The sequence below is a fragment of the Lycorma delicatula genome, chromosome 4 (assembly GCF_047948215.1).
Source record: "Lycorma delicatula isolate Av1 chromosome 4, ASM4794821v1, whole genome shotgun sequence".
NCBI classification, from domain to species: Eukaryota; Metazoa; Arthropoda; class Insecta; order Hemiptera; family Fulgoridae; genus Lycorma; species Lycorma delicatula.
This window is the reverse complement of record NC_134458.1, coordinates 15,555,408-15,577,131: the sequence shown is the minus strand read 5'-3', so window position 1 is coordinate 15,577,131 and position 21,724 is coordinate 15,555,408. Positions and strand designations below refer to the sequence as shown.

The 21,724-nt window shown below is 34.0% G+C and overlaps 1 protein-coding gene across 1 annotated transcript in view; it reads left to right on the top strand.

Annotated features, from left to right (window-relative positions):
• The window catches only part of LOC142324295 (cytosolic carboxypeptidase 6-like), a 99,391-nt gene that overhangs the window by 18,654 nt on the left and 59,013 nt on the right, over positions 1-21,724 (top strand). The window contains exon 3 of the mRNA XM_075365223.1: positions 16,619-16,743. Within this exon, the coding sequence (XP_075221338.1) occupies positions 16,619-16,743 (125 nt within the window). The remainder of the gene's footprint in view (positions 1-16,618; positions 16,744-21,724) is intronic.

Here is a 21,724-nt window from a genome sequence, read left to right as displayed (position 1 = left end):
GGCTACGCGTGCATGCGGCGCAGAGATGTTTACCGTGCGTGGCGCTCGACGGAAGAATGATCGATCGACGCAGGTCGATGCGGAGGCGGCGCGCAAATTCTCTGTTACAGGAATTAATCATGCTTAATCCTGTTTGACAGGATACACGCTTTCCACACCCATAAAAAAATATACGTACCTCGAGGGCGCGGCCGCCGACGACGATGACAACAACGACGACACGACAACGACAATGACAGGGAGACCGCCCTGCTAATCGTGAGGACGTACCTTGAGTATGTTCCTGGTCGTCTTGATGGTCACCGGGAGGATGCCGCCGCGCGCTAGGTTCTCGTCGTCGTCGTGCACCGGAAGGTGGTGGCTGCGAGTGCGGAGCGACGATGTTCACCATACGAAATGTGGCGCTCGACTGAAAAACGCAGAACCGATCGACACGGGTCGATGCAGTGGCGACACGCGTGCCACCATTGTTGACCAATCGTGAAGCTCTGCCGACGCATGCGAGGAGGAACGACGGATGACAATCATCACAAGAAATGAACATGTTTAATCCTGTGACAAAAAATTAGATTTAATTGCGTATTTATGGTTTCGCCTACACATACTAACACACACACACACACACACACACACACACACACACACACACACACACACACACACACTTTGGACTGGATGGGTGTGATTGATAATTCAAAGAAAAGAGAATGTGAGACAGATTCGTATTTTGTGTATAAAAATATAATTTAAACACTTTCCACACCATTTCTAACATAATTTGAAAGTGGCTGGAACCAATATCAGATCATGTCACGGGCCTTGTAATCACTACATATAGTAATTGTAAAAACTATATTTTTAAATAAAACAATAGTAAATTCATTACTGTATGGAGGTTTAAAGTGTTTTTGTTTTGTGTGTGTGGCTTTTTGAGTTGTGTAATTTGTTGTAGTCCTTAAAAGGACTTATTTAAAAAATTCGAATTGATGGATGGTTTTCTTCTTCATCTTCTTTGCATTTTGTATTATAATTCTTATACAGTATAAAATAAACACAAGTGATGTGACGCCCTCTCATGTATAGGTTCATTTTAACGTAATCAAAGTCTGAATTTTCTTGCGTGACCTGCGCGACCAACAGCGGTTCAGCGTCACCTTTGGTACAACAATCGGTCTCATCGCACATTCTAAAGAAAAGTCCTCCGTCAGTCGCAACGTGAGAGGTTCTTCTTTTTTCTTTTGCTACATTCTTGTTTACAAAGAAAACGTTGTTTTTTCGACAAGAATTATTATGATCTTTTAATGTCGACGCGTCCAGCGTCATATTCGGAGAATGGTTTATTTTGACAGCTTTCACGTTATCGTCTTTACCGTAGAACCCAGAAAATCGTACCTCTTTTCCATTTATAAGAGCCATAGCGTTTTTACCGAATTCAAATTCGCAATAATATTTTCGTCCACTTCTGTCATCATCCAAAACTAACTTTAAGACCAGGTAATCACCGTTTTTATCGAATTTGTGTTCAGATAAATCATCAATATATACGTAACTGTGTTTCAGTTTAAAACACGTAGGCGAAGGTTTAAAAAGTCGGCTACCGACGCGTAGGCGAACATCGTTTTCAGAAAACAGATCCATAACGTTTACACCTCGAACGTTTCTCAAAGAATAAACTACTTCACTAGGGTACATCATATTTATAGACTCTCCCCCACCACAACAAGTCCACCCTCCACAACTCGGAAAAATTCATATGATAGGTATGATGATATCCTGACACATTTTGTATGATTTGAAGCTACTATTTTTCTATGATTTTTAAACTGTTCTGTGAATTTCTAACGTCACCTCTTCGACGTAATCTACGTCTGATTGGCGAATTCAGGACTCTGATGACAACAACCCGAACCTCAGCGATGTAGGAAGACATAAACCGCGGTCTGAAAGTAAGTCTTCGAGAACTAAAATCTTTCGAAAGATTGTAGTATGGATTTTTATTGACGTATTTTACACCCGAGACTTAACGTTTGTCTATACGTTTCGTTGAAGACCAAGAGGCACTCTACAGTAATTATAAAAATTGTTGTAACACAAAAGCCGTACATACTTTGTTAATGAAATATTCATTGTTTTTATTTTTATAAGTCATGTAGGGTACAACCGTTCACGTCGAATGCAGAAACACAAATGAATTTTTTATAGACAAGCAACCAGACGACTAAGACACCTGCGTGAAGTTTTGAATACGAAATAACTACAGGACTAAAAGCGGTGTAGCTAACGTTTTAAAAATAGAACAATACACCCAATTTTGTTAAACACTCTCCTCACCATTTGTGACACAATTGATAGTGGATAAATCCAATATCTTGTCGTGTCACGGGTCTTGGAACCACTGCATTCAATAAATGTAAATAAATAATGTTTTAAAACAATAGTTAGTTACATTATTGTATGGGGTTTTAAAGAGTTTGTGTGTGTGTGTTTATGTGTGTATTTTTTTATTGTTTATGTAATGTGATGTAGTCCTGAAGAGGACTATTTTTTGAATGTTTTATAGTTTATTCGAATATGACATCGTACGCCTTTCCAATTCGGCCCTTGAAGACTAGGTTTAACTTCATTTCGATAACACGGTTAAGGTCATCTTTGGTCATCGCTTCTACGAATCTCCTCGTAAGAAAACTGTTAAATTTTTCATCTTCTGCCTCGATCAACGAGACTACACTGTACTTAGTTGATACCTTACTCCATGACTTTATTTCGTATTGTATTCCAACAACGAGATCACCGACGCTCTTGGTGTCAGCTAAATGTGAAATCTTCTTGTTCAGAAGTACAGTAAATTCGTTTTTCGACGAAACAGACATAATTCGTCTTATTCAACAGGCGGCTGTAGAATGATTCTAACAAGTTCAGGAGCAACCAATTTATACCCGTTCCTATCACAGACACAATCTTGAAAAAAGAGAGCATATTTCGACCTGCTCATCAACAATCACGTCCTGTATTCTACGAATTTATACTATCTTATCTACCACACTCAACCACTCGCCTTCGATAAGAACAAAAACTAATTAGTCATTACTTTTAAAACAGGAAATGCTTATCAACCCCACGAGCATGTTTCGACTTGCTTATTTATTAATTTTAAATAATGTTATTGCTACCTTTACTAACACAAAAGAAATACAATTATGGAGTTGCATTTCCACACCACCCAGGAAGTAGCAACTGCGGAGCGTTGAGATTTTCTTTAGAGTGAAATCTTTCCTCGATAGGCCTACAAACACTCGTCGACTGCAAGATTTTACAAACTAACTTTTATATCCTCATCGTCGTCTTTTTTTTCTTTCCATAATAAGTTAATTCCATCAAACGATTTCTTAAAACGTCCAATTCGTCCTCGGTAAATCTATTTATATATATCTTTGGTAATAAGGTTTCGAAGCAAGTACACCCGCTTCGCTGTCTTACAGCATTACGCAAATACGGAAGTCACCGTATTGAGTAAATACTTTTCTCATATCCAACAGCACGTAGCCTACACCGATATGAAGATCGGTCAACCTCCTGAACGCTAGCTTCTTTAGAAAACTATCTTCATCGTTGAAAGCGTTAATAAATGCTATGGTGCCCATCTTCACACTCGCAGAGCTCACACTCGAATAATTGCGTGTGTGATCTGCCTCCTTACCATCACCTTCCTCGGCAATTTTGAAAAAAAACCGGTAGAGTTCGTTTTTATCGATAACTGTACAGGCGAACGGAGTTTTCCATAACACTTCGTATTTGTTTGCGCGTATCATAGCGTGCAGTCTTTTCACTTTGTTAATAATTAATTCGCACGAATACAAGTATTCTTGTAGTCCACGTCCGCAATAGTCGAATTTCTTCCAATCGATAGGATGTATTTCATCATTATCACCACAGTGAACCGAGTGGGCGACAAGCATCATAAAACAATATTTGCAAATATACGACACAATAAACCTCGTTAATCAAATCGGTAAAAGTCTTCTCCATTGTTACTATATATTATAAATCCGATAATTAATGATTTCCTATTATACCTTACCCTCACCATAATGAATATAATGTCTACACAAACCGTCTACAGTATCGATTTTTAAATTGTCTACATAATCTTGTAATCCGCTGTGAAGTAATGAGTAGGTTGCGGCGTAATTGAAATCCACTCTAACCGTATTGAAATTGTGAACGTGTACGGTTGTACTTTTTGCCCGAGGAAACGCAACGATTGTAATTTCATAAGATAACGCAACGTTCTTACGCGATGATTTGGAAAAAATCTAATAATCCACACCGATGCCGTTATATCCACATCCATCCGTAAAATTCGGATGATATTACACATCGGGTACTTCTTTAAGGGGAAAAAATATAATTTATCGGTTAGGTTTCCACTCCACCCACGAGGTAGCAGGGATTTTTTTTACACGAGTGAAATCTCTGCTTAATAGGCCTATCGTAAAACACTCGAATCTTTTTTATCTATGTTTTCGTTTTTTTCTTGCATATTTGTAAGTGATTCAAGGCAAGCATAAACAATATTCCCGGCATTAAACCAAGATAGAAGGCTACAACTATAATTGAGATCTCTAACCAAAGATGTAGATTCATCAACATCTTGCAGCAAACTGAGCTCTACAAAGTTACTCGACGCGGAACAACATGTTCGAACGAAAGCGGAACGTTTTTCTTGATGCACTTTTGATATCGCGTTGAGTGGTAATGCGCATCGATCCTTTCGTTGCACCAACAACATTTTACACACAATTCGTTAAAGGAATAGTAATAACCGTTTTTGATCAATTCTTCTTTGTTTTCCGCGTTTGTTTTTTCAAACGAACACAAACGGTCGTCTTCCCTCACAAGATCCAACGGCTTTCTACAGTTTCAACCATTTAATGTAGAAACAACCATGTTGTAATTCACATTTTACACTCGTCTTGTACGTGTGGTACGAAAAACTTACGATATAATTTAAATTCGGCTTCGGTACGTCCTCTGGTATCTGACGAACATCGTTGTGAAACGGCGAAAAAATTCCGCTTTCTCTAGTCCTTTGGGGTGTATCGTAGCGAACTGCAAACATAACGCCTTCATTATATCGTCGTTGTATACGGCTTCGCCGTAATTCCAATCGATTTTGTGAAAATTCCTCTCCAACCAAGCGACCATCCGTTTGTATTTAGATGTCAACTCGGACTTCAGGTACGGTGAACGAAAATGAAAAATCATATAACAGCTATCACCGAAACAGAAAGTTCCTTAACCACAAACTCATCTCGTTTGCTTAGAAAGCCGTGATACTCGATAACTCCTTCCATGACGAACACTCATCCGTGTATAAAGTCTTCGTTACTTCCGCATCGATGCCTACAAAATCACGTTGGTAGAAAATACCCCTCCATTCTTCTCCCCCCCCCCCTTACACACCTTCTTGATCTTTGCGTTCGTTTTTTCAAGTGAATGTTTATCTTAAAATATACTACGCGGTTTTTTATTTTTGTGATTCTTCGCTGGTTTCGTTTTCTACGTTGTCGTTGGTTTTGTATTTTCAAGTAAATGTTGATCGTCGATGTTATGTAAAATTACTTCCAGTAACGATCGACTGTCGTCTTTTGAATATACATCTCGTCCTCCTTTTATGACGGATGCTCAATAACTACTGATTTGTGTAGTCGGATGAAGCCTTTTCATACTTTCAACATAGAAATGGTGAGGGTAACCCGACCATTTCTTCCTTTTCTTCCGCTATTTTTTCATAATCAATTGTGTTTCTAGGAAATGGGGACTTCTTATACAGTGTGCTTCTAACGTTTGTCATGGTAGTGTTAACTATTGGTAACAACGTTGACGTGATATTCATGATAGTTGTCTTCAACGCAAAACCACTCAAATTATTCCAACCGTAATACCAGCTTGCGCTCAATACTATCATCAACAGCTTAACTGTCGTCGATAGCGTTTTTTCTCTTTTCCTTGATCCACCCACATTACATAACCTTTTCCACTATTCCTGTTAGCGGAGTTTATGTGACGATAGTATCGTAAATAATGAGACAATAGGCGGCCGTTTATGGTGGTATATTGTTCATGGTCTCAAAATCGATATGCAGATATACGGCTTTAAGCGATTCGTTTTGTCTGGAAAAATCGATGATTATCAACCTTACGTTTTCTTTGAAATCTGAAATACTCTAAGGGGGACAGTCGTCTTCCGGTTTGTTGTAATAATAGAGCGAAAGCTGGCGAACATCCCGTACATCACATTCACATCACCTTGTAGATTCTCGTACGGATAATACTGTGAATTCAAATACAGACGAACGTATATCAACTGCACATATAGAAATTGGTTAATGTCTTTGTCGCTTCATCCTCTTTCTGTAAACCGAATACCAAGTATCTTGGTTTTCCAAGATAATGTTATCATATATCCAAGATAATGTTAATACATCCAAGAGACCCGTAAAGAGACGAGATAGCCCGTTTTTACCAGGTTTGGTTTAATAAGGCAATAATGAAATTTATCTCTCATCTCCTGCAAGCAGCAGGTGTATGCAGTGGGGACGATCGCGGTTTTCGGTAACACGCACCTGGTACACACAATCGTTATCTTCCTCATAACTATAGACATTTAAATCCCATAATAAGCATCAATGTCTTAAGCAATCACAATACGCATCACATTCCGTAGCGATCAATATCTTTTACGTTTACTGGATATGATATCCCGGTCATGTTAATTTCATGTTCAAAGCTTGCATACCAACCATGACGTTGGTGATGTGCGGGATGATTGTGTAGGTATGCTAGCACAGACCAGCGGAAATATTTTTGTTCATGCGGCTTCTTTACATAAATTATCGCCTTTTTTACAAGTGTTTTAGGTGTTGCTGAAAATATAGTAGAGGCGCCGTGTAATGGATGGTAACGAATGATATTTAGGTCTAAATAAATTATCATATTCATTACCCATCCACTGCCGTTGTTGATGAACTTTCTCAGCGTCTCTACGATCTTCACCGATTTGATCCAAAGTTCATGGATGACGTCGGTGTTTTCCTCCAAATTTATCACCGTTCTAGTTTTTCCATGTAGGTACAGACTCATGAATATCGTTTCCACACCGTCTTCGAGACGCGTCTACTTCATCAATTCAACATTTCCGGCAACATACCTGTAGAAACGAAAAACTAATATTAGTACATACTGAATTTTTTTTAATTTATAGCTGAAAAAGAGATTGTTAATAACAAATACCAACATCGTAATTTAAATAAAACAACATCTTTATATAGTTACCATTTTATGTTGCCGTCGAAACGTCTGCCTTCTTCCTTCAAACGGTTCAGGATGTTGGTCTGATACCGTAGAAGAGTTGAATGAAGGTTTATTTCCTCAAAGTCAGACAGCTCTCATCAAAGACGGATGACATTGTTGTTTATTGCACGGATAACTACCGATGATGCCATTACTGATGTCTGAAACAAATAAAAGTAATATATATTGTAACATTGTTTTTTTTTCAATAAAAAATGGTAATTATTTCGTGTTTATGTATGTTTCAGGTGGCGGTAAATGAAGATACAGTATTTTTTCTATTTTTTTTATATAATCTTATTATTATTTTTTTTATTAATTATATTCATAATCATCATTTTTGTTTTTTCTCATATATTAATTTTTAAAAATTTTATGTTTAAAGGTTATTTAATGGTAGCATACAGTCACATTTTAAATTAAAACTTACCTTGCTAATTAAGATGGAATCGCATCTGGTAATTGGTAAAGAGATCTCACAGCAATCGTATTCACCTTCAATGTTAGATTGCGAATGATGAAATCGCGCAAAGTTTTTCGCTTATATAACATCCAGACACGACTGGATTTTATCGGATTAACTACACCCATCCAGTCCAACGTGTGTGTGTGTGTGTGTGTGTGTAGGCGAAATGTGTGTAGGCGAAACGATAAAAACGCAATTAAATCTACTTTGATGTCACGATCTGTCAAACATGATTAAACAGTTCATTTCCTGTAACGATTGACATCCGTTGTTCCTCTGCGCATGTGTTGGCAGAGCGACGCGATTTGTCGACAGGGTGTGGGACACGCGCCGCCACCTGTCAATCCTGTCAAACAGGATTAAACATGTTCATTTCCTGTAACAGATAATTGGCGCGCCGCCACCGCATTGACTCGCGTCGATCGGTCCCGCGTTCTTCAGTCGAGCGCTGCGCACGGTAACCATCTCTACGCCGCACGCACGTGCTCCCACCTCCTGGTGCACGATAACGATGACGAGAACCTCCCGGTGCCCGCCACGACGATCAGAAACATCCTCGAGGTACGTCTACATTTTTATTCACAAATACAAACACACACATACACAAAGACTAATCTGACGTTAATACATGGCGACAGCGACTGCGGCGATAGTTATAGGTACTAACAATAAAATAATTTACAGCGACTTATGTAGAACAAATTCTGCATAAGTCTGTCGGTCAGCCGCTGTAGCCGAACGGTCTAAGGCGTCAGATAACCGCCTCGCAACCAACTGTTATCTGCTCGAAACCTAGCCGATCCACATTTTTTTTACTTTAAATATTATTAATTTATTCAATTCTACCGCTCAATAAAAACGTCACAGCAGCTGTTCAACAATACCACCAACCTTTGAAATACGAGTATTACTTAAATAATTCTTATTTAATACAAAAATGTAATCACGTTGGCAACACTGTAGCTACTAGCACCACTCTCGTCACTAATCCAACATGGACGAACATCGCCATTTTGGATTCGTGACGTCATCCAAGATGGCCGACAGCCGCCATATAGAATTTGACGCTAGTACGCCTATTTCTGTACTACTCAGATATATCTTTATAATATTTTATATACATATATACATTGAATATCGTGTTTATAATGAACATGGCATTTAAGACTACTAGGTGTAAAACTATTTTTCATTACACATTCACGCGCACATACATACATTACATAACACAGAATAATACATTCTCGTATAAAGTATCAGGTCAAATGGTTCCTTTAGAATCGTGTAGACCTATATTTAAAAAATTAAATAATTATGTTAATTTACCTTTATGTTTTTCTATGCTGAAAATAATGGTGTATTATTTTTTTTTAAATAACAATATACACCATGTCTATCAAACCAGTCAAAAGAACTGTTTTCGTATAACTCGACGTGATACTTTGACTTACGAGAAAGAGCCTCCTTATTACAATTCCATTCAGCTTTTAACAAACTGCAGACTATCTGAAAAATCTTCTCGTTTTTTAAATAAAATAATCAAAAAGATAATTAAAATATAATAAAGGATTTTCTTTTAGCAATATTATTCTGTCGAAGGGTTTTTAAATAATATAATTTTAAAGAACACGATTTATCTTACCTGCGACCTGTTCAACGTTTACATATGTGCTCAAAATATTTTTCAACAGCGGTTTCTGACTTGTGAATTACTTAGCGGTAAGTTTATAAATGTAATGTATTTACCTTAACGTTAATTAAAATAAACTTTAATTACATCTAGTTTTATCTGACAGTTTGTTTTTATATTTATTATTTCTTTATTTTTATATTTATCCTTTATAATTATAAGTTTACATCGTTAATATCTATATAATGCTATATTATATTCAAACCGGAATAAAAATTTATTTATTTATTGATGGATGTACAGAAAGCAAACAATTATTTTGCCAAATCCTGTTTCCGAAAAATTCTGGCGTAGCCGCCAAAATTCTGTTTCAGAAAATACGAATTCGCAAAAAAAGATTAAGATCCTATTCCGGAATAAAAAAAATCCATTTCGGTTTGCAAAATCGTGAGCGTATCTCGAGCAGAGTTTATTCGGACCGAAATTGTAATCGCTTTTAATGAGCCGGCACCCATTGAAATATATCATCTTAATCTAACTGGACTACAGTTATGAAAATCAGCGCACCATCGATATAATATTGTTTTTACAACTATTTCTTCTACCTAAATAAAAAGGATGTGAAGAGCTGCGCCCCTTAATTTTTATTATAAGTCAAATATAGCTCACTTGCTGAATCATAAGGATATACTGGGGTAAGTATAGGCAAACTTAAATCGACATAGGCTTGTTTCTGTTTAGGATGACAATCGGAATCGATATCTTTAAATCTAGGAAAGGAATAGAGACATAAAAGAAGAAATGGGACGATAAGGGGCTGTTTCATTGACGTAGTTTAATTGAACATCGATTCTGCAGTTTCCAGTCGCCTTGAAGAATGTGGTCATCGTTATAACGGGCTCAGTCAAGAGCTGAACTATTTAAACTGAGATAACTGCAAACAGAAAGCTCCTCTCCAAAATTAGTTATGGACTGTCGAACAAAAAAAAATATCCTGGATATGTAGAGTATTTTTACCGTTTAATGCACACCCCATCAAGCGGTTGGAGGAACTTACTTTGTCGTTCAAAAGAATCCACGCGTCAATCATCATCACCGTTTACAACATACCTATTATATTCAAAATAATATTTCAATAATATCTCCTCTTTACTCTCCTTCTAATAAGTCCTTCTTTTAATATTAAAAGGAAAATATTTGAGATGAGACTTAATTTCAGCTATCTTATTTTAACTCCACAAATCGTCCATTATTTCACTAAAAAAATAATTTTAGATTATGAAACCTTATGAAATAAGGACAAATGGAAAATTGAGAATCGATTCCAGCTTATCTCGGCCTCTCACTCGCATTTATATGGAACACCTTTTTTACAAATAGTTCCAGCTATCTTAAAAAAATTTCCACAAAGTGTAGGAAATATTTCTTAACTTTACCATACAAAACCGTAAAAACGAAAATAAGTTTACAATAATGTATTATGTCTAAAATTTATTTTTAATTTTTTGGAATGCCCAGAGAAAAGAGATCGGATGAGATTTATCGAAACGTAATTTTTTAATTTTTGATCAGGGTTTCTAGTTTTGTTTTATATATCGAGTACATTTAACATAGATAAATGAAACGTAGATATTAGAAATACAATATTCATAAAACTCTCCTCAAAACGTTTGTCATCAGATAATTAATAACGCATAAATCGCAGCTAATATTAAAAAAATCTAATAATAACAGTAATATCTATAAATTAAACCTAAAAAATTAGATCAAAATGAAATGTAAAAAAAGATAAAAGACGGAAGATAAGCGAGTAAACTGCACAAAGATGGTTGTTATATATTATTACATCATGAATAGCAAAACCTTTTAAGCAGATATAATTTCAGATACATATTATAATAAATGGAAACTATTTTCTACACAATTATTATCGGTCTAAAGAGGAAACGTCAATGAAAGATCGTGCCCAAAAACCCTTGTTAAAGTTGCATGTTATATTACTTGTACATACAAAAGAATACCTCCTTCTACCTAAAAAACAACCCCTCCTCAAAAGAATTTAGATCTTATTTTGTAAAAGAATGTATTTACATAAAATTGAGTTTTGTTTTTAAATTTTACACATTTTAAAAAGAAAATTAAAAATCATAGATTTTAGGTAACTTATAAAAAACAATACTAAACACGATTTATAATGGAGAGAGTTTAGGTATATACCACGTGCAGAGATTATGTAAAATACATTTAGAAGAGTTTAATTACCGTAAGAAATGGAAAGTTAAATTAAACTGAAAAATATTTAAATTAATATTCTTAGAAATAAAATGTATATGTTACCAAAATCCACTTATGGATTTTGCTTACCAAAACCCATATTCACTTACGGTGGATACAGTATCCATCGTAACTTATAAAATGACAAAAAAGACTTTTGACAATTTTCTTTTTTAAGTCTACATAAAGGATAAACATATAAAAAACAATGAGAAAGTCAGATTTATAGATTTTACATACAACAAAGATAAGATGGAATAAATGTTAATTGTGAAATAGAAAAAATCCTAAGAAAAATATAGGACCCCTATATTAAAAATATTAGAGTTCCAAAAAGAGATTTATAAAAAATGTGCAAAAACCTCTCCCAGGCAGCCAGCAAAAGAAGACTGTACTTCTTTGGTCACATCTTTAAAACGAGTAATAATAGAATACTGAAAAATTAACATACTTCTGCTGGAAGAAAAACAAAACAAAATCGGATCGAAGCGATTAAGAAGCATCTCCAATAGGACGGAGTAGCAGAAAAAGATATTTTAAGCAGGAATCGTTTTAGAAAGTTAATTTATAATCATGAGTTCCAAGAAATGGAAATAAAAAGAAGACTGTCGTGGAAAAGAAGACTGGACCAAAGAAAGGAGAGAAAAAATGAATCAATTTATGATTCGAAACGTGAAAAAACTCTGAAAAAATTATCTTAACGTGGTCTGCACCACAGATGGTCTAAAAAAAAAACAAAAAGTAACATTAAGCATTGTTTGGAGAACGTAAACTTTTAAACAGTGACTGTAGTAACAGATGTCCCTGATATCACAAAAAAATCATTTATGAATCAGTAGGAATTAATGGTCAAATCACATTATTTTATTTCCGTAAAATTAAAAAATATATATATATATATATATATATATATATATATATATAAAAGTTGATAATGCGTTTTGTAACTGAAACTAAAAATGAGTAGGAGAAATTTATAATAGTATTGGTAAATTGACGGGAGATAAATTCAGTTTTAAAATAAATATGGATAAAACAAAGTTAATGAAATGCAAATGAATTAGACCATAATTATTTTCATCTGTCAAAAAAGTCATATAAGAATCTGAGGAAAATGATATGTCAATAAGAATAAAAAATAAACCCACTCACACACACACACAGAGAGAGAGAGAGAGAGAGATGGAGAGAAAGAGAGAAATACACATTCAATAACACTAACATCTAACCATAACTTATTGCAGATGTTGCATGTTTCCAATTGTAACACTGCAAATATAAAACACTCAAAAACTTGCCCGCAGAATAGTAGCATTTTTTCCATTAGATATGAAAAAAAGAGCTTACTTAAAATGCTTTATTGATTTTATTCATTTTATTATACTAACAAATATAATCAATGATGAGATTTTGTGGGCCAGGTAATCAAGTATAGTCTGCTTGTTGTCCCTGGGAAAATCAACGGTAGAACGAAAAAGAGTGAAATTCAGTCTACTTGACCTTTGTGATCTGTAATAGTTAATTAATGTATACTCAGAAAAGCAGCAAAATCTTAAGGCTCCAGAAGATTGTTTTACCAGGTTGTTCTACTCCATTTACTTAAAATTTTTAAACAATTACTTTTTGAAGCTTGAAAAGGTGTCGTGAAGTACAAGATTTACCACAAAATATAACAATTCCATATATAAAACTAGATACACAAAACGTATTAAATTTTTTTAATATTAATGAATATAAGCAAAACATATAACTTTAATGATATTTAATCAACATGTTTCCTCCCACACACTAATTTTTAAAATTAGCTATCTTATTCGTTCATGTTACGTTACGAGTTACCTATTAATAAATCAAAGAACCTTAAACAATGTTTTAACATTCAAAAATTCATTTGCATTCTAGTTCACACTTATTCTAGCGCCCCTTGTATAATTATTATTAAATTATAAGGTTAAGTTTTTCCATTATTAACTGAAGGTCATTTACCTTAAACCGCTAAGATATGATAGGAATGTAATGGTGGATAATTACAGGTTAAAAGATAACTTAGCAAAAACATTACATCAAAATCGTCAAATCATTGATGAATAGGAAAAAACCACAAAGTATAACCGTATATAAACAGCGTTTGTTGAGATTAAAGTCAACGTTTTTAAATCTCTCCAATTTTTTGACCGTAAAGTCCTGTCGGTATCATTTCGATTCACATTTCTTTTAGTTATAGAAAATTCAGATGTACGGGGAACTGGCTCGCGGCACCGTGATGGTGGGGCTGCCGCCTTAAGGCTCCCGTGCTTGCCGGCTTTAATGGTTAATTCTCGTATCCTTATTTCATATCCTTCCACCGATATACTGGATACTATCGCCTGAGAGGTTACAATCAGTCTATAACCATCAGGAAATGAGGACAATAAGTCGTAGACAAAGTCGACAGTTCCCCGACACCGGTCTGTTCACCGACCCGGTTTCCCGCCGGGATCGGTTAGCCGGCCTTCATAGGAAGGCCGGCTACGATAACGGTAGCCGGTAGGATAACGCATCACACTCCCAAACGCCAGAGCTAAAGCTCTTCATAGGTCGATTCTCACAGCCAATAGACCAATAATTTATTCAAATTTCGATTTAAAAGTAAAAGATATTTGACAAAATAAGTTATTTTTTATCGCATTCAATCAGTTTTTATATAAAAATTGTTAATCGTGTTTAATTTTAATGTCTTTAAGGAATAAGTTAAAACAAAGATAAGCCCACTTTTATTTTAACTTATTGCTGGTCGCCTAGAATTTTTTATCTTGTTCTAGAATAACTATTTCCTTAATATTATATCGCACGGCTGTATTTTATCGCGGTCTGTATCTTTTTCAAATTTTAAAACTTATTTCTATGGATAGAAAAGGAAGTGATTCGTTTGGGTTTCAGCTGCAACAGAAATCTTACACTGAATTTGCTATTTGATATGCTGTCGTGGCATACTTGTTGCATTAGTACGTACTGGGTACTTATAGTTAGGGCTTTAAAGTGGTGATAGGCGCGGGGTCTTCAATCTTCCGCGTGTAGGCTTCTAGCTTAGTTCCTGAGGGCTATGTGGTAGTATTAGGTGTCTGATGTCTTCTTCGGAAGGCAACATTTAATTGGGGCGAAATTACTGATGTAGATGTCCCTCGGGGCATCTGCATCGGCGGCATCTCACGAGGCCAGACTGAGCACTGTGGAATGTGATCAGTTTGAGGCCAAGAAGATGACCTCCGTTAAAGCCACAACTGGCAAGCAACGGAGGGGGTGGTGTAGCGATCAGACACGCTACGAGGCGGGATCTTCTCCCCTCGGGGGAGAATCGAGATGCAATAGAAAACCCTCCGTTAAAGCGCATCAGGGCTCATAATGGGGGGGGGGGTGGCGACCTGAATCATCACAAGGCTGGTCTCTTCCCCTACGGGGGTTGGGATGCAATAGAAATCCAATTTTTGAAACGGAAGAAAAGTAAAATAAAGATAGTTCTACAGAAATGAGGAATTAAATATCTAGACGTAAAAATACAATAGACCAGAAGTTGCAGTTTTTTATTTTTTTATGTAGAAAGTAAAATTACACAAAACGGACAAAGATATCAACAAAAAAAATTTAGTGATGTTCTAGCCGCCGGACTTGTGCGGAAAGCGCCTGTTGCATTCTTATTCCGCTATTATGAATTACGTCTAACTTTTTTAAATGCGACTTCCTGGCGGATGAACATACAATACATCCGTAGTTGAGTTTCGATTGTACCAATGCCTTATACAATCTCAATAATGTTTCTTTGTCTGAGCCCCAATTTAAGTTCGATAAAAATTTTATAATGTTTAGGGCTCTTTTGCATCTATCCCTCAAATCCTGTATATGTAATCCCCACGTAAGGGATTTATCGAATACTAGTCCTAAATATCTTACGTTGTCTTTATATTGTATTGGAGTATCACCAATTGTCAGCGCAGGACTTTGATGAGGAATTCTCTTCCTACAAAAATGTACACGCACTTTTTTTCTGGTGAGAATTGGAATCCGTTATTCTTTGCAACTTCATTTAGAGCATTGATCGCTCGTTGCAATTTGTACTTCACCATAGCAGTCTTGTTGCTGGCATACACAATTGCCAAATCATCAAAATAGACGCTTTTCCTGATTTCTACTGGAATGGCTAATATCAATTTATTAATGGCGATGGTAAACAAGTTACCGTTCAACGGCGAACCTTGTGGTATGCCATTTTCCAAAATTCTTACAGATGAATATTCATTATTGACTCGTACTTGGAAAGTACAGTCATTCATATAGTTGCTCAGTAAGACTGGCAGATTTAATATTTATTTATTTATACTTTTTTCAATAAGATCACGATTACAAACCGAAACCGGTTTTATGTGTTAAAGCCCCCACTTGCCTCAATATTTTATTAATATCCAAACCCGTGCACATCTGCTACTGACCGTTGAATACAGTATCTGTATAAAAAAAGGTAACGATTATTTTAAACTAAGTAGTTTTTTTTTTATATATCTTATCTAATCGCTTTCATAAACTAGAATGAAAGTGTGATAGAATAGAATCCTCTAAAACTGAAAATACAAACCGACTGGTTTGTCCGAAATCGAAACAGGTTTTCAGCAAAATTCTTTATTTATTGTTTTTTTTTTTTGTTTTGAGAAGCAATTTTTTTTTTCTTTTATAAAAAAATCAATTGTTTTATACTTAAAAACTTAAGTACAATAAGCGATTAATTCTTAATAATTATTTTAATAATGAACGATGGAAAAATATCGTACACATTTTTTTATTTTTCATAATGTGAAAAGACGTCTGACAATTATAATTATCTAAGACATTTTTTAACGCGTTTTGTTTTTCTATTTTCTATTCAGGTAACCTGGGTCGTGTCGAACTAGTCTCTGAGTATGAATACGACCTGTTCATCAGACCAGACACATGCAATCCTACTCTACGACTTTGGTTTCATTTTACAGTCGACAACATTCGCTTAGATCAGGTATATAGTGAAATATTTCTATATTTCTTTAATACAATACTCTCCTTAATCCTTATCGACTGTTCCCTCTCGTAAAAATTTGATTGCGGTTATGACCAGAATCGATTCAGTCTGTTTTCACTTAAACGGTAAATGTACTGCAATATAGCAAACGCATGTAAGCGTGCGCTTCTGACATCCCGGTTGTTAACGAGGTGCACTGTAATAATGCGTAAAATTATTGTAGTTAAAAACAAAGCTTCAGATTTCAGTCTGTTTAATTTTTTCTTGATTTATCAGTGGCTACACTACATTCAAAATAACTAAAACATTTTATTCATAGATTTAAAAAGAAACTCATTAACTACATAGAAATGACATTCTTTAAGCTATAATTACTTGAGACGATAGTAAAAGATTTGTCACCTTAAGACCCATCTTACATGATATGACTTAATATCCCGTTAACTATACTAGTAAATACATTTACATTACTTTGCGTATCTTATCTTGATCAATTTTTAACGTAGTCGAAGTATGCAGAAAAAACATATATTTGAATACATATGTTATGCATTCGTTGCATTTGTTATACATACATTTTATAAAGTGCAAGTTTCTTTTTCTTTGAGTAGAATTTCTATCAAATTATTTTGTATAATTTTTTATATTTAATACATAAATACCATCTAAGATAATAATTTATTTGACAATAATATTAGTAAAATTTCTTGGCTTTTATAAAAATAGGTTAAAATTTAAAACACAACACTACATATCCATTCTAAGTTTTCTTTGTATCTATGCCAGAAAAAACTGCTCTTTAATACAGGATATTTAAAGAGCATGTGGGTGACAATTTTGTACATATATTATTTGAATAAAGTACAATTTTTTAAATTTTTTTAAATCTAGATCGGTGGCGAATATATAACGTTTTCAAATAACCGTGATCTGTTAGTTCGAGAGTGTATCTGATGCATGCAAAAGTTAGCCTTCAACATATTAACAAATATCCCGTTTGAATTTAAAAAATCGGACGGTTTTTTACAGAGATATAAGAGCACTCCATTGCACCTCCAAAAACAGCGTCCCAGGGACACCCGTTTGTTACCAGTTGATGGTGGTGATTGGTCTAGCCTTGCACGAGGTGCTCGTGTCACCTCACCAATCTAACCTCACACGTAGTCCCCACGGAAAGCCTATTATTATAAACAGAAATCTTTTTAATCTTATAATATTATTTTACTTTATTTAACGAAAAATCTAATTTTACTATTTTTGATATATTATTCATTCGATTGATTCGAATCATTCAGTTCGAACCCAACTCACACATTGTAGAAGCTTACAATTCACAGTTCAATTCATTAGAGTTTGTGCTTCAACGGGAAAATACTACTATGTATATATATATATACCCTATGACACTCCCGGTAACGTAAGGATTCCAATGCAAGGTCATACACCTAAAGCGGCCCATCCTTTGAGCTACTACATGGAACAAACATACATACATCCTAAGTACATTAAACTCCTTTTTGGACAACCGTGTAAAAATAAAAATATAATCTTCATTTAAATAAAAGTTACACTTGAAATCATTCAAAACTGAATTGATTGTTAGTATACAAAAATTAATATTATTGCCATAAAAATGAATCAAGCACCTTTTTCTGTCGAACACAAGTAACTATCAATTTTTTTTCTCAATACTATTAAAGCAGTTTATTTCATATTAACTAATTTATATATATATATATATATATATATATATATATATATATATATATATATATATATACAGAGAGAGAGAGGGAGAGAGTGAGAGTATTTATAAATATCATTTCAATAATTCAGGGGATGGTTCCCCCATCGAAATAAAGAAAAAACTATATCTCACCATATATTCGGAAACGCTTAGCTTACCGGCTATCCGCCATGTTGTATTTTTAAAATAAAAATTTATTTCTCAGGAATAGTTCATTTTACCGAGCTGAGTTTTTATATACTGCTAGGGTATCTAGAACTTTACTTGTATAAAAATGATGAGCTGATCTTCAAATCCATTCAATCCAGATCGTGTCGAGTTACTTAATTTTATTCGGGAGGAAATGAAACTAGTTTTTTAATCTAGGATGACTCACTTCAAGAATTTTTGTCATAAATTTGTTATTTATAAACGGATTTTAATAAATAATGTGTCATTTTTCTTTGTCATAAAACACATAATATTTATTGTAATAACATAACATTTAAATAAACCAGATGATGCAAAGATATTAACAATTAAAAAGCTTACATGGCCGCCATTTTGAAACTGACTTAGAAATCAGTTTCGTTATTTTTATACAAGTAAACTTCTAAATACCCTAGCAGTATACAAAATTTCAGCTCGATAAAATTTATTAGAAATAAATTTTTATGTAAAATATAAAAAATTACGAGATTGCCAGTAAACTAAGAGTTTCCGGACATATGTTGATATAAAGTTTTTTTCTTTATTTCGATATGGGGGAGCATCCCCTGAATTTTGAAACTGTTTTTATAAATACTTAAACATGTATACTTAAACAAAATATCGGCGTATTCCTCGTTAGAAAATTGAAACTGCATTTTTTACTTTACGATATGACAACACTACATTTCCTTTATCTGTATGATAATTTATGAAAACAGATTCAAACGAAGTACACAATTTTCATTGTTGATCAACCTATTGTATAGCCAACCTATACAATAAAATTTAATATTTTTCTAAAGTAGCATACATTTCAATTTAGTTTTTTTCGTAATTATTTCTTTTACCTGTGTAAATATACACAGATAAATATCGTTTTATTTGTATTTCTTATAAAATTATTTTCGATAATTAACGTTTTTGTTTTTTTTTTTTTAAATCTTTATTAGGTACGAAAGAATAATACGATTTTCTATCTATTTTGCTTCAATAAAAACCGATTTTTAAAAGTCTTTATTTATATTTTATTGGCTGTACTTACATTAATTTTCTCATAATTAAATTCGCTACAAATTTTATTACCAAATGTTCCGCATTTATTAGTCATTTAACAAAGCTATGTACGAAACAACTTTTTTTTTCCTGTTTAGCCTCCGGTGATTACCTTTCAGATAATACTTTAGAGGATGAATGAGGATGATGTATATGAGTGTAAATGAAGTGTAGTGTTGTACAGTCTCAGTTCAGCCATTCCTGAGATGTGTGGTTAATTGAAACCCAACCACCAATGAACACCGGTATCCACCATCTAGTACTCAAATCCGTGTAAAAATAACTGACTTTACTAGGGCTTGAACGCTGGAACTCTCGACTACCAAATCAGCTGATTTGGGAAGACGGGTTCAGCATTAGACCAAGCCGGTGGGTTTATGTACGACACACCTAAAAAAACTGTTTTTCGACACCGATTCTATTTTTTACGTCGGGTATCTTAAAAACTATTTACAGTTACAGTTCTGGGACCTGTTTTGACCTATTTCCCAGCTCAAATTACATGAGAAACCTCCAATTTTACCTTCATTTGGGTTCCAAATTTACATAGGGTTTCTTTTTATTAGAAGAGCTGAAATCCGGGCGAAATCTTTGCTAGTCCTAACTCGAAATCAAAGCGTTTCCATACCTATATTTATATGAACTTTTTAAATTATTTTCATCAGTAGAACATATCCTGAAAGTTTTCCGTTTCCTCGTGGGGCATTCAGTATATACGAGTATATAAGTTAAGTTAAAAACTCAACGAGTTCCGTTTTAAAAAACATGAACTTTATGCAATTAAAATCGTTACAATTATTATACTTTTAATTGTTTAGAATTAATTATAAATGTCATTACACGTCCATGCAAATGACTTTAATTTAATAGGACGGTGTAATATTGAACGAGTCTACTAATACAAGACAGAGGCTTAAGTATACATGTTAACAAGACGAGTTCCTGCCAGAGACTAACTAAATTGTTCTCATGCTGGACATAGGATGCAGCTGCATCGCATTCCATCACGGTAAATTTCTAACTAGATTTCTAGTATTCTACCATCACACGGTATATTTCTAAAAGTATTTCTAGTAGATTTCTAAGTGATATGAAACACACTTGGCCTATGGATTGCAACAGGATTCAATGCGTTAATATAACTCCACCATTCCCAAATAAAACATCTGGGGGTGGTTTAACAAACACAGATGTTTTCCTAAATATTTTGACATACAGTACAATAATAATAATTAGAATCAATATATAATATAATATTTTGGTTCAAATTGATATACCACCTCTGACAATATTATTTTTCCTGACCATTGATAAATTATTCAAATTTATATTTTCTAATTCTAATATCTTAAGATCTATTGATAAGTCTGAATGCTGGACCTTGTCTATATTTAATTAATCAACATCAATAAATTTAGTATGCCCATAGCTTTTGCTTATACACTGTAGTGGGCTATCCCTATACAATATTTTACTATTATTTGAATTTATTAAATTCCTTCTAATACTTTAGTTAAGTTTCTTTATCATTTATAATTGTAAATTTCTCTTTATACAGCATTATTGCCAGAAAATATTGTAATTCTGATATCCATTTAACCATATTCTCTTTTACCTCTAACATGAAATATTTACAATTATCTATTTTACTGCTTAATACAATATCTTTTTCACAATCAATATTTTCATGATTACTAATTCATTTGAACACAAATATTTACTATACATATTATTATTACATTTATCCTTCAATCCTTTAACATTCGATTCACCTGACTGACAGTTATTTCACCTTTGATATATAGTTACGTATTCTAAATCTCTTTTAGTGGGAATGGATATCAACTTATATAAATTATAACTTGTTTCTTCAACTATTAGCAGTTCAATAAAATACATAATACTATTTTTACAAATCTTACAATTAATTCTCAACATATTTTCAAATTCTCTAATATTATTTAGTTTAGGTTCTAACGGTAATCTATT